The 12,793-nt window shown below is 43.5% G+C and overlaps 1 protein-coding gene across 1 annotated transcript in view; it reads left to right on the top strand.

The window, feature by feature from the left end:
• The first annotated feature begins 10,831 nt into the window (after positions 1-10,831).
• adamtsl5 (ADAMTS like 5) overlaps positions 10,832-12,793 on the top strand; it is a 52,506-nt gene continuing 50,544 nt past the window's right edge. Inside the window, exon 1 of the mRNA XM_039794130.1 lies at positions 10,832-11,562. Coding sequence (XP_039650064.1) covers positions 11,543-11,562 — 20 coding nt within the window. The 5' untranslated portion in view covers positions 10,832-11,542. The remainder of the gene's footprint in view (positions 11,563-12,793) is intronic.

Below are 12,793 nucleotides of genomic sequence, written 5' to 3'. Positions count from 1 at the left end.
GTGTCAGAGCTAGTTTAGCAAATTTTAGACATATAAGACACCAGTTACCAATAGCCGCAGCTAAATTGTTTTTGCATTCAATGATCTTCTCACATTTATCTTACTGTTCTACAAGCTGGTCCCAGGTCAGTGGGACTAGGCTAAAACCTTTATGTACCCTTTACAAACAAGCTCTGAACGTTCTTGACAAAAAACCAAGAAACTACCACCATTGTACCATCATAATAAAATACAACCTATTAACCTTTGACAGTTTTCTTTGTTTTGCAGACATGTGCCTGATGTATAAATTGACCCATGATCTTGCACCACCCCCACTCAAGCAATGTGTGTCATTTCGAGATAATGTAAGGGTCACCAGGGCTTCTGTAAGAGGTGACTGTTACACTCAATTTAGGAAGACTAAATTTGGTCAATCAGCTTTTTCATTTACTGTGGTAGAAAAGTGGAACTGAATTCCACTTCACATTAGAGATTGTGCAAGTCTCAGCAGTTTTAAAATGTCCTTAAAGACTTGGCTGAAGGCAAATCAACTATGTGATCATTGACCTTTTTATAACATGGAATGTATATTTGTATTTTGGTTTATGTGTGAGTAATGCTTGTCACATGTTTAAGTTTTTAATCTGTTTTGATAGTATTGTCTATATTGTCTATATTGTCTTTTTATTTCCCTTGCCCAGGGACCACAAATGTAAATTAGCTGTATAGCTAACTCTGGTACAGGGCCTAAACTGTGCACGGTCCCTGACAAATAAACTAATAAAATACAAATACAAAATACCTTGTACCTTGTGAGGGTGGACCTCAACAGCAGCCAACTGCATCATTTTATTATATAAAATGTAGGACTTAACGTAAATGAACGTATGCAAATCACAAACACAAAGGGCTGGAATTTTTATTTTTTTATTTAACCTTTATTTATCCAGGTAAGTCAATTGAGAACAACTTCTCATTTGCAACGACGACCTGTCACAGTCACAGTTCCACATTCATACCTGGAAGCTGCCCAGTACAACCACAGTCTGATCTGCTGGCCACTGAGCAGCTCCACTGGAGCTCAAGGGCACTTCAGTGGTGGTAATGAGGGAGGGACATGACATTACATTACATTACATGTCATTTAGCTGATGCTTTTATCCAAAGCGACTTACAATTGCTATATATCAGAGGTCGCACACCTCTGGAGCAACTAGGGGTTAAGTCTCACAGGACACATTGGTTGATGTATCGCAGTGGGAATCAAACCCGGATCTCCCACCCCAAAGGCATGTGTCATATCCACTGCACCATCAGCGCCACTCTTTCACTTTCCCCACCCAGATTTAATCCTGTCGGTCTGGGGATTGAACCTACGACTTCCGTTCACAAGTTCACTTCTTTAACCTTTAGGCCACCACTGCCTAATAACGCCATTTTGGACTCAGAATTACAATTGTCACAGCATAACCAACTCTGGGAAACTTGCTTACTCTCGGTATGTCTAGGATTTATACTGCACATGTGATGTGATACTAGGAATTAAATGCTTAGCCGCCCGACTGACAGGGAAGGGTTTGAGGCCTACCTTGGCTCGGCGTTCTCCGGCTCGACCTCTTCAGCTTAGGCGCCGGCTAGCCCCCTCCTCTTCCTTCATCAATCGGTGTAGCATCCAAGGCCGGGCAGGAAGCATAACGGCTAACGTAGGCTCACTGTATTCCGGACACTTCCAACGCATCGTGGTATTCAGGACACTTGGCTTTTTTCCTGCAAATTCTATAAATTAATACTTCATTTTATGGGCAATATATACATATATGTCATCCTTGTCTCCTCCTCTTTAGACTCCAACCAACCTCCAGTTTGCAAAGCCAATTGAAGAAATCAATGTGAGTTACCAAAGTGTGCCTGTGAGCATTCAGAAAATGGCGAGGGAGGTTTTCGGTCAGGACGACAGGCAGAGGGGAAAGACTTAAAGGTGCTGTAGGTAGGATTGTGAAGATCCAGGACTCAGCCAAAATATTTTAACATCGACAACTTCTCAGTCCCTCCCCCCCTTCCGCTAAAGCCCAAAACGGTCTCCTAAGCCCCTCCTCCCACAAGGGAGAATGAAAACGTGTACATGAGCAGTGATTGACACGCAGTTAGACACCCCCCCCCTGGCCCTGATTGGTGCATCTGAACAGGGAGCGGTGGATTTTTGCAAATCGCACTACAGGCTGTAGGTGGTGTCAGAGGAGCCGGATTTTTTTTTTTTTAATTACCTGCTTCATGGAGTTCTACTGGAACATAGGGTCAGTTTCAGCAAATATGACAGAAAGTTAGTTTTATAAGTCTTACCTACTGCACCTTTAAGATCGCAAAGTACTGGTTCAAAGCATGATAACCCAGCATCAAAATGACAAACATTCTTAAGGCCTCATAGAATATCTCTGAGTTAGTTTTTGCACATATTTTTAATTTTTGAATGAATACACACATTTACAGAGGCATTTTGTCCAATGTGAAATTCCCAGCCTTCTGTGTCTACTGACTATGATTTGCCCAAAATGTGTCAGTCAATTTAGTATGTGTGCCCCCAGAGACAGTTAAACCAATCAGGCTTATCTTTTCACGCATTGATATGGGACTTTTACTGTGCTTACTGTGTCAAAAGTGTCTGGAATACTGTGAGTTTATGTTAAAGCATCTGGTCAATTTTCTGTGCAGACTCCAGAGTGATAGAACATAACTACACTATTTTAACAACTAAAACACAGCCACAAATCTTTGATCTGTGTCTCTTTCATAAGTTGACTAAATGGAAGAAACCATTTAACGATGTTGAACTACTCAGAAGCACAAATAGGCAAGACGCTCAGCTTCTGAGACGCTCCTGGTGTTGTCTGGTTGATAGACGGAACAAAACGCCGGAACAAAAAACCAAGACGCAGTGAAACGTGCCGCATTTGCGCCTGTTGGAATCCAGGCTTGAGTATTAAGCGCCATAGCTCTCATGACATTCAAATTGTCTATTGGAAATCTCTCCCTCGCTGCAACCAACACAACCACTAAGCTTTAAGCAAATGAAAGCAGGATAACGTCACCAATATGCGAATGAGTGACATAACTTGAGGTTAGCGCTAGCTACTTTCATTGGAAAAGAGTTGGCAACACTGCTCTGAACAAACGACAGAAAGAAAATGGTAGACATTTTGAAGGGAATTGATATAGCTTGTCGCCATGATTTCAACATTACCACTTTGGGTGTTGCCATATTTAGTTATGTTAATGTTGTTGCAAAATCGGAAGTTCTTCAAAAATTGAAATAAATTCTAATGTTGTTCTGAGCTGCTCTGCTAATGGATACACAATTTAATTCTCCAGTTACACCACAAGATTTAAAGTGCCTTATATTATGCTCATTTTCAGGTTCATAATTATATTTAGAGGCTGTACCAGAATAGGTTTGTTGAGCTCTCTGTTTTAGCTACAGAGAGAGACGTCTCACTTCTGTTCCATCTTTGTTGGGAGTGGCACATGCGCAGTAAGTACTGCTAGCCAGTCAGAAGCAGAGTATGAAGGAGTGCCACCCTAGCAGCTAGGCAAGCATTATAACATAATGTGTTACAAAGTGATGCACGTTCGTCACGGAAGTAAAGGCTGGACTACAATAGAGCTGTTTGGAGCAGTTTGTGAACAGTGTTTTCTGTTGGAGATGGTAAGTCCCTTTGGGGGGGACTTTGGGCTTTTTCATTTTGTAAACCTATAACATGCACAAAAAAGATATATAACACAATAAAGGAAAGGGGAAAAGCCAAAAAGCATAATATGAGCACTTTAAGGAAATGTTTTCACCACACAGCAACAACCCACTTCAATAACTTCCTGGCTGCAGCTGTGTTCAGGCTGCATGTAATGTACATGATGTTTCACACCACCATGTCAAGCCTTTCATCAGTGCTGCTGAGTGAAACCCAGTCCACCCATCAAGTTCCACCATTCATACTGGCAGGCTCAGTAACCCCCCCCCACACACACACACACACACACACACACACACACATATACTCATGCACGCACCTGACCTCCTCACTAATTTCTATGAGGAGTGGTAAAGTGCCTCTTCGGCTCCTTCGGCCTCTTATGACAGAGCAGCACGCTGTAGGCTGCCAAAATCACACACACACACACACACACACACACACACACACACACACACACACACACACACACACACACACACACACACACACACACCTCCTCACTAATTTCTATGAGGAGTGGTAAAGTGCCTCTTCGGCTCCTTCGGCCTCTTATGACAGAGCAGCACGCTGTAGGCTGCCAAAATCACACACACACACACACACACACACACACAGAAAGAGAGAGAGAGCATACGTGCATGAATGTGATGATTACTGTAAACACTTGGCTATCTGTTTCTCAGTAACCACAGGCAGCACTAAACAGTGAAACGTGCTCAGTAAAGTTAAAACTATAGGGAGGGCAGAGGAGAACGGCTCCACAAGCCGAGACAAGCACAGAGAGCTCGGAGCACTTCACTAATCATTATATCTTCACAGGTACAGAGGAGCCACTCACTGCTGACGCAAACAATTCTATTAAATGTATGAACTGACAGTCCATGTATATGTTTACTGTCCGGATGCCATTTTGGCCCTTTCATGGTGAATTCTAATGCAACTAAGAAATTGTTGCTTAAAGTAGTCCGCGGAAATCTGCCTAGCTAGGAGGTCGGAGTGGTAGATAGGTCCCAAAACACAGAACTTTTAAACAGAGGAGCGCGCTCGTGTCCCGGAAGAAGTTAAGGAGATAACTCAAGACTTTCACAGAGGAAACGGATGTTTTGTCCTGGTAGTGCTACTTAGGGGACCGCTGTTTTAACCCAAACCAAACTTTTTTCTGATCCTAACTAGTCGTTTTGGTGCCTGAACTTAACTGTCAGGACCGCTGTCACGACCGTCACCTCACAGCCCTTTTAAAGTGACCTTTTGTTTGCTAAACGTGTGCAGTAATTTCATAGGATATCATACATATTGTTTTGCATAAGTACAAAGTTTTTGACTTAATCCCGCATACACCGTCCTGCTGCCACAAACACTCACTAGAGGGCCAAATGTGGATTAATCCGCCACTGAAAATAGTCCCCACTTCAAATGCACTATTCCATTTCCTCCTGTTTGTTTTATAACAACTACAGTGACCAGCTGTTTTGGGAAATAACTGAGTCTTTTTATTTTGAAATTTTTTTTTATAGTTGTGATAGATTTATGTCATCAGTGTGAACTAATGGGCTTGTTGCTCAGTGCCACAGATAGGCCTGGGAAATTGTAAAAACACATTTAAGTAAATGGACTTAACATCTTGTTTTTTTCCTATTTATGTGATTGTTTGAAAACAATACAAATATAGAATATTGCCACCTTTATTTTTACTTTTATGTCAAGCAACTACATTTCTACTTGAGATAAATATTCTAGTTGTCTTTATTCCATGATGATTAACCCAACATATTTGTTATTAGGCAGACGAGACGACAGGACACCCTGAGTGACAGAGCTGCTCTCTGTAGCCGCTCTGCTGAGTGCTGCTGCCTGTGTGATGTAGATTTATGGCGCTGCAGGCTCGTGTTGTCTGCAAGTCAACATTTGTTGGTTAGTAAATCAGTCCTTTGGCATCCGTAATGGGCTTCAAATGACTGCAACATAACATCCTGTGTTGGTAAGTGGTCTGATACGCTATAATGTTTATGGCTACGTGACCCTGTGTGGTCAAAAACCAGCTAACAAGCAGTAACAGATCCTGACAGGGAGACAGATAAGACTGCTTTAACGTCGCTGCTGCTCTGTTTCCTCTGTTATGTCTGCACGGCTCCAGGTGATAGATCAAGGTTGTGTGTTGAAATCGTGGCACAGCTCGGATGAATTGTGTCCGCCTTGGCTGAGCTTAAAGGAACTGTGACACACCGAGGTGGAGACGGAGCTCCGAGTTCAAAGCGAGGCCATATGGTTGCTAAGTCATCCCATTTGTCCTGCGGCACAAGCCGTGTAGGAAACTGGAGAAGACCCGCCTGTTACTGCCTCATACATCACGAGATGTGCTCCGACTGTAAAACAAAACCTGCTAAAAAGGGATGTTATGTGGTCCTTCAAATGGAAAGCTCAGCGAGAGACAAAGGAGATGTCTGAGGGATACAGTTTCACTTCGTTCACTTACAAAAGAGAGAGGGGATTTTAAGACATCCCTGTGAAAAGGGCAAGCTGGTATGGAGTGATGAACACTAAAAAGGTGTACGGACATGTAGATGAGGTGTTTCTCCCTGGAGCAGTCCCCAGGTGAAACGGATGGCGTCCCAGAGCAGAGGAAGGTGAGGAGAGGTTGACGGGATGTGGGCAGAGAAGACGAATGAGGAAAGAGTGAGTAAGGCAGAGATGCCTGAGGTCAGTGAAACTGTGAAGTTACGTTCAAAGACAAGCAACTTAAAAGTATATAAGATATATAATAGTTTGGAAACTAACAGCGACAGTCAATGAAACTAAAATATAAAATACCAGTAGTATGATAAGTGAGTATAAACGTCACCCTATAATAATAATAATAATCCTGTGATGCAATCCTTTTACTCACCTGGAAGCACAAAACAATCCTCAAAATGTATTTTACACTCAACAAAATTATATACGCAACACTTTTGTTTTTGCCCCCATTTTTTATGAGCTGAACTCAAAGATCTAAGACTTTTTCACACAAAAGAACTATTTCTCTCAAATATTGTTCACCAATCTGTCTAAATGTGTGACAGTGAGCCGAAATAATCCATCCACCTCACAGGTGTGGCATATCAAGATGCTGATTAGACAGCAGGATTATTACTCTAAAATGTGCAGTTTTACTGTATTGGGGGGTCCGAAAACCAGTCAGTAAAAAAAAAAAAAATAGAAGTTGCTGGATATTGGCAGGACCTGGAACACGCTGTCGTATGCGCCGATCCAGAGCATCCCAAACGTGCTCAGTGGGTGACATGTCCGGTGAGTATGCTGGCCATGCAAGAACTGGGATGTTTTCAGCTTCCAGGAATTGTGTACAGATCCTTTCAACGTGGGGCCGTGCATTATCATGCTGCAACATGAGGTGATGGTCGCGGACGAATGGCACAACAATGGGCCTCAGGATCTCGTCACGGTATCTCTGCATTCAAAATGCCATCAATAAAATGCACCTGTGCACCGACGCCTGCCCAGTCCATAACCCCACCGCCACCATGGGCCACTCCATCCACAACGTTGACATCAGCAAACCGCTCACCCACATGAAGCCATTCACGCTGTCTGCCATCTAGACCTGTACAGTGTAAACTGGAATTCATCCGTGAAGAGAACACCTCTCCAAAGTGCCAGATGCCATCGAATGTGAACATTCGCCCACTCAAGTCGGTTACGATGATGAACTGCAGTCAGGTCGAGACCCCGATGAGGACGACGAGCATGTAGATGAGCTTCCCTGAGACGGTTTCTTACAGTTTGTGCAGAAATTCTTTGGTTATGCAAACCAATTGTTGCAGCAGCTGTCCGTGGGGCTGGTCTCAGATGATCTTGGAGGGGACGATGCTGGATATTGAGGTCCTGGGCTGGTGTGGTTACACGTGGTCTGCGGTTGTGAGGCCGGTTGGATGTACTGCCAAATTCTCTGAAATGCCTTTGGAGACGGCTTATGGTAGAGAAATGAACATTCAATTCACGGGCAACAGCTCTGGTGGACATTCCTGCAGTCAGCATGCCAATTGCACACTCCCTCAAAACTTGCAACATCTGTGGCATTGTGCTGTGTGATAAAACTGCACATTTTAGAGAGGCCTGCAACTGTTTTTTTTTCTTCTTTTTACTGACTGATTTTTGTACTCCCCCAGACCCCCCCAATACAGTAGCCTGGCTGACACCAGACCCTTCTCAGTTGTAACTGAGAGTGGGTCTGGGGAAGGTTCATTGACAGTTCATTTCCAAAGGGGCGTCACCAACGGACGCCACTCAAATGCCTCTGGGCACAATTGGATAGTCCTTCAACCAATCAGGACCAACGATCCGGGTGACGCTTTTCACATTCAATATCTAACTAAAAAAATGTGATTTTGGTTTTTGGTGTGGTCCCTCCATGCCCTACTTTTTCCTTGCAGGTGTTGCATGTTGGAAAGTTGTTATCTTCTGCACACACGCTGAAGAACGTCCAAACAGCTGACATGTTGCAGGTTCATTCACGAGGTTCCCTACATGTGCGAGAATAGCGCCGACACGCGATTCACACCGCGAGCAGGTACCATTGATATATATATTAATGGACCAACAGAGCCCGTTGCTCTGGACGGAGACCAGTGAAGGCTATTAGAAGCACTTTTCCGGTGATGGCCAGCTTTACTGCGCAGCCTCCAACTGACAGAGACAACGTAAATGTGACGTGAGCAACGTGTCTGAAAGTTGGAAGTCTTCTGGTAGCTGTGCCAAGAGAAATCTCAATCATTCCCAATCTTACAGAGACGGAGAGCGTAGGTATATGTAAGGAGATAACATAAGCACAGGCTAATTATTGCTAACTAACATGCTAGTTAACATTAGTAATTAAACCTAAACAGCGTTTAAGTGAAACTGCCGCGCGCACTTCTCCTGACGTACTATACGCGTAATTCCTCTACTGTACGACAGTAAGTCACTTGGTTATGACACAATCGTTAGCGTATTTTTAAAAAAACGTCTGCTACGGAGCCATAACGTGAGGTACAAGGTAATGGAGCCTTTTATACATTGTTGTGTTTCTTTCGAACTAAACAATGGACAAATCGAGTCTTTAAACGCTTCGGATGTAAAGTTATTCTCAGTCAAGTGACGTAAAAAAAAAATGGCGGTAAGCGGAAGGCTAACAGGAGGTGATGGCCAGTTAGCAACAAAATGGCGCCATGATGGCTCGAGTTCTGAAGCGAAGCTTACCCCCTTGGCAGGTACGCGCCACACACGGCGGAAAAGTTGAGAGAAAGGAAAAAGAGACTGTCTCTATCCGTGTGTGCGTGCGTCCTTGAGAACTGTAACTAGTATAACTTCTGTTGTCAGTTAATTGTAGCGTTGACCTCCATGAAATCGCCATCTGTCAGACTGACCTGCAGCTCGCCGGTCATGGCCGTCACGTTGAATGTAAACAAAAAGCTGCTCGCCGTTGCTGCGCTATCGTGGTCGCGTTAAGCCCGCCTCAACGGTCGTGATTGGTGTAAAGCCCGCCTCAGCGGTTGTGATTGGTGCCTCGATTTTGAGAACATTGGAAATGGGTTTGAACAGGCTCTTCGCCAGACTGACCTGCAGAGCAAATTTCAAATTTGCCGGAAGTTCGTCAGGGTTTACCCAGGCTACCAATACAGTAAAACTGCACTTTTTAGAGTGGCCTTTTATGGTGGCCAGCCTAAGGCACACCTGTGCAATAATCATGCTGTCTAATCAGCATCTTGATATGCCACACCCCTGAGATGGATGGATTATCTGCATGGGCAAAGGAGAAGTGCTCACTAACACACTTAGACAGATTGGTGAACAATATTTGAGAGAAATTGTTATTTTGTGTACTTAGAAAAAGTCTTAGATCTTTGAGTTCAGCTCATAAAAAATGGGGGCAAAAACAAGTGTTGCGTTTATAATTTTGTTGAGTCTAAGTTGAATTTTTAAGAATCTCCAATCCCTAATATTGAGGGATATTTAGACTATTAATGGGTTAATCCATTTTTCATTTACTTTTGGTCTTTGGGTACATTGGTATAAAAATACCTAGTTCCTTAGAACGTGTCGGAGAAATTCTTAAAGTTCTCTTAAAAATGACAGTCGATGTGATGAATCAAATCTCTTTTGCTGACTTCACGACATGGTTGATTCACTCGTTCATTCATCATGTGTAGAAGCCCTTATAGTCAGGTCATTTTAAGCCAAAATGGGGGTCAACCTAGGACAAATTGCAACAGAAGCGAACTCAGCTGAATGGGTTCCATTCAGTCGACCTTAACATTAAGTCTTTTACTGTTATATGTCAACAGGATTCAACAAGACATTTCACCTGGCTATACCCAATGTTTAGATCTGTTGTGGTATTTATGCAAATTAGCATACGTAATTAGATTATGCACCGTATGCCCATGTTAACAAACTATTTCAAAAAACTTGTAATACACTTTTAGTTTGTCCTGATGTAAGTAATCAACTCAGTAATTTTCATGGTGATAGCTAAAGGTTAAAATGTTTACCCTATTCACGTGAGAAAAAGGTTATATTTGGGTCTTTTTCAAAACTTTCCCTTGACGGGATTCCTTACCACATTGAGGATACAAAATCAATTGAGTTTGCTTCTGTTGCATTGTCCTACCTTTTTTCCTAAAATGACTGGACTATTAGCCCTTCCTCATGGCCCTTTAATGTGAACTCTCAGCTGACCTTCTCTTGTTCTTCTTCTTCTGGAAACCTCACAACTTAAAAACACATTTTCACCTAAATCAGTACCTTGATTAAATCTAAAAAAATCTAAATTGTTCCTGCCCCATAGAGTGCAGAGTTTTCCTACTTGCACCGGACCATTTGTTTCATTTGGGTAGGCTATCATTTACTAGAAATAAGGTTCTATCCCACAGCTCCTCTTCTCTTCACCTTCACGGTTTCTGTAGGAAACTCATGAGTCACCTCTGACTTCAGAGGAGCTGCTGGGCTGTGATTGGACGAGAGAGGCGTGTTCACCGCAGGAATGCAACGCTCAGGTAGAGAGAGAGAGAGAGAGAGAGAGAGAGAGAGAGAGAGAGAGAGAGAGAGAGAGAGAGAGAGAGAGAGACAGCAGCACAGCGTTCACACAGCAGCCAGGGACGGTGGACTATAGTGGAGTGCTGCCGGCTCTCTGCGCTCTTTTATCGGGCTTTTCTTCCGAACATTGGACCGGTTCGGATTGACAGGAAAGCCATAAAGAGAAGAAACAACTACTGGAGCTGAGCAAGGAGTGCTCTAACCGTGCAGGACCGGGCACAAGTGAGATCACCTGCCTGGGCGCGATAAGACTTTAAGGACAAAAACAAAAGTAGATGGAATAATGTGAATCACAGCTATTGCGTTTTAATGTAAAGAAGGAACAGGAAAAGGGAACTCCCCGTGAAGACTTCACTTTTTTTTTTCTGCACCTGAACGTTGAGCAGAGGATGCGCCTTTTTTTCCAAACTTTTACGCGTGTCCCGAAAGACAACTCAATCTGATGTGATGTGTTTTGGGAACTGAGTCACAGCTGTTTGGATAGACGAGCTCTGCAGCTGAGAGAAAGAGAAAAACAAAGTTCCTTAAAAGTTTCCCCTTTTAAAAAAAAAAAAAAAAAATTAAAAAAAGAAGGATTGAACCCCAGCAGAGAGTTGGATATGGATGGTGTTGCGTCCGGAATCCGTGTCTCGGAGCCCGCAGCTGGGATGCACTGCGCATCTGAGCCGCGACGTTTCACACCATGATGCGGGACCAAAACTGCACCTGACCACGAAAAACCTGAATCCAATCCACGAGGATCTACCATGTCCTCACTACTGACGAGGTAAGACTGTGAAAACGTGTCTCTGGCGAAGCGTTGGCTGCCTGCAGAGAGGATCACATGAGAACTGAATTAGGATGATTTATAACAAGTGTTGAGCTTTGATGGGAGGTGATAAATTCCAGAGACAGGTTGAGCTTTTTTTTTTTCTTTCTTTTTTCCAGTGGCGACTGTTTGTTCTGTGATTGAGTTGAATTTCAAGCTGGAAATATGTGGTGACTGTAAATATTTACACTGACTTATTTTGCTTGCAAGGAGCTGCAAAGCCTTGAATTTGTTTTGCAGTATAGTGAAGGATGGGAGGTGATACATTCCAAGAACAGTTGAGGGTTCCCCCCCCCCAAGTTGGAAGCTGTTTGTTTTGTGGTTCACTTTATCACAAGAACTGCACGAAAAGAGTGGTGGTTTAAAACATTGAGTTTTTTTATTTTTTTGCAACATGTCATGTATTAGTTGACTTTTGCACGAAAGAAACTTGACTTGAAGCAGTTTAGACAATCCTGTAGTCGCCTGTGGTGTGTGAATGTTTTCTCCGGGGCCAGAAGTCATATCCATTCTGCTGGAAGCTACTTCCTGCCAGAGGGTGAGGTAATCCTCCGGCCATACAGTATCTGTGATATTGCAGCTCCTGGCTCTACGTTCCACCCATCTTGCTTCGCTACCTTTATCTCCTAAATGTCACCGGCTATAAATACCCGGCTCATTTTTGATCTACTCCCCATCCCTGCAACAGAGAACACATACACGAGGGGGCCTGCAGAGGGCCTGAATCTCTGCTCGAAATGAAGTCTTGATTCTTCTAAATCCGTCCTTATTAATATCACAAATTTACCTTGACCATGTCTTCCCTCCCGGTCCTCTGGATGACTCTCCTCGGTGGAAACAATGCACGCTGACATTTCTGCACTCTGCAGAAAAGGCCCTTTTCCCTTTTATGGGGCTGCATTTCGCTGTTAGGTGTCAGGACGAATGTGTAGTCTGTCTGTCAGATGGACCGCTGTCAGCCTGACTGGTCTGCAGAAGGAGAAGGATTTGGCTCAGGGCACATTTTCTGTCTCTCTAATAACCCTTTGGAGGAATGTTTGTTTGGGAAGGAGCCCATCAGCCCCATGAACAGATTTAATCGGCTTACCATGGAACACTGAGCATATAGCTACAAAACGAGGACTCTAATTTGGTGTTACATGCTATGATGTCACTCTCTCCTGGGGGGGAGGAATTTCAATGCTTTTCT

The sequence above is a fragment of the Perca fluviatilis genome, chromosome 3, assembly GCF_010015445.1.
Source record: "Perca fluviatilis chromosome 3, GENO_Pfluv_1.0, whole genome shotgun sequence".
NCBI classification, from domain to species: Eukaryota; Metazoa; Chordata; class Actinopteri; order Perciformes; family Percidae; genus Perca; species Perca fluviatilis.
The sequence above is the reverse complement of the archived record's forward strand: the minus strand, read 5'-3'. Positions and strand labels throughout refer to the sequence as shown.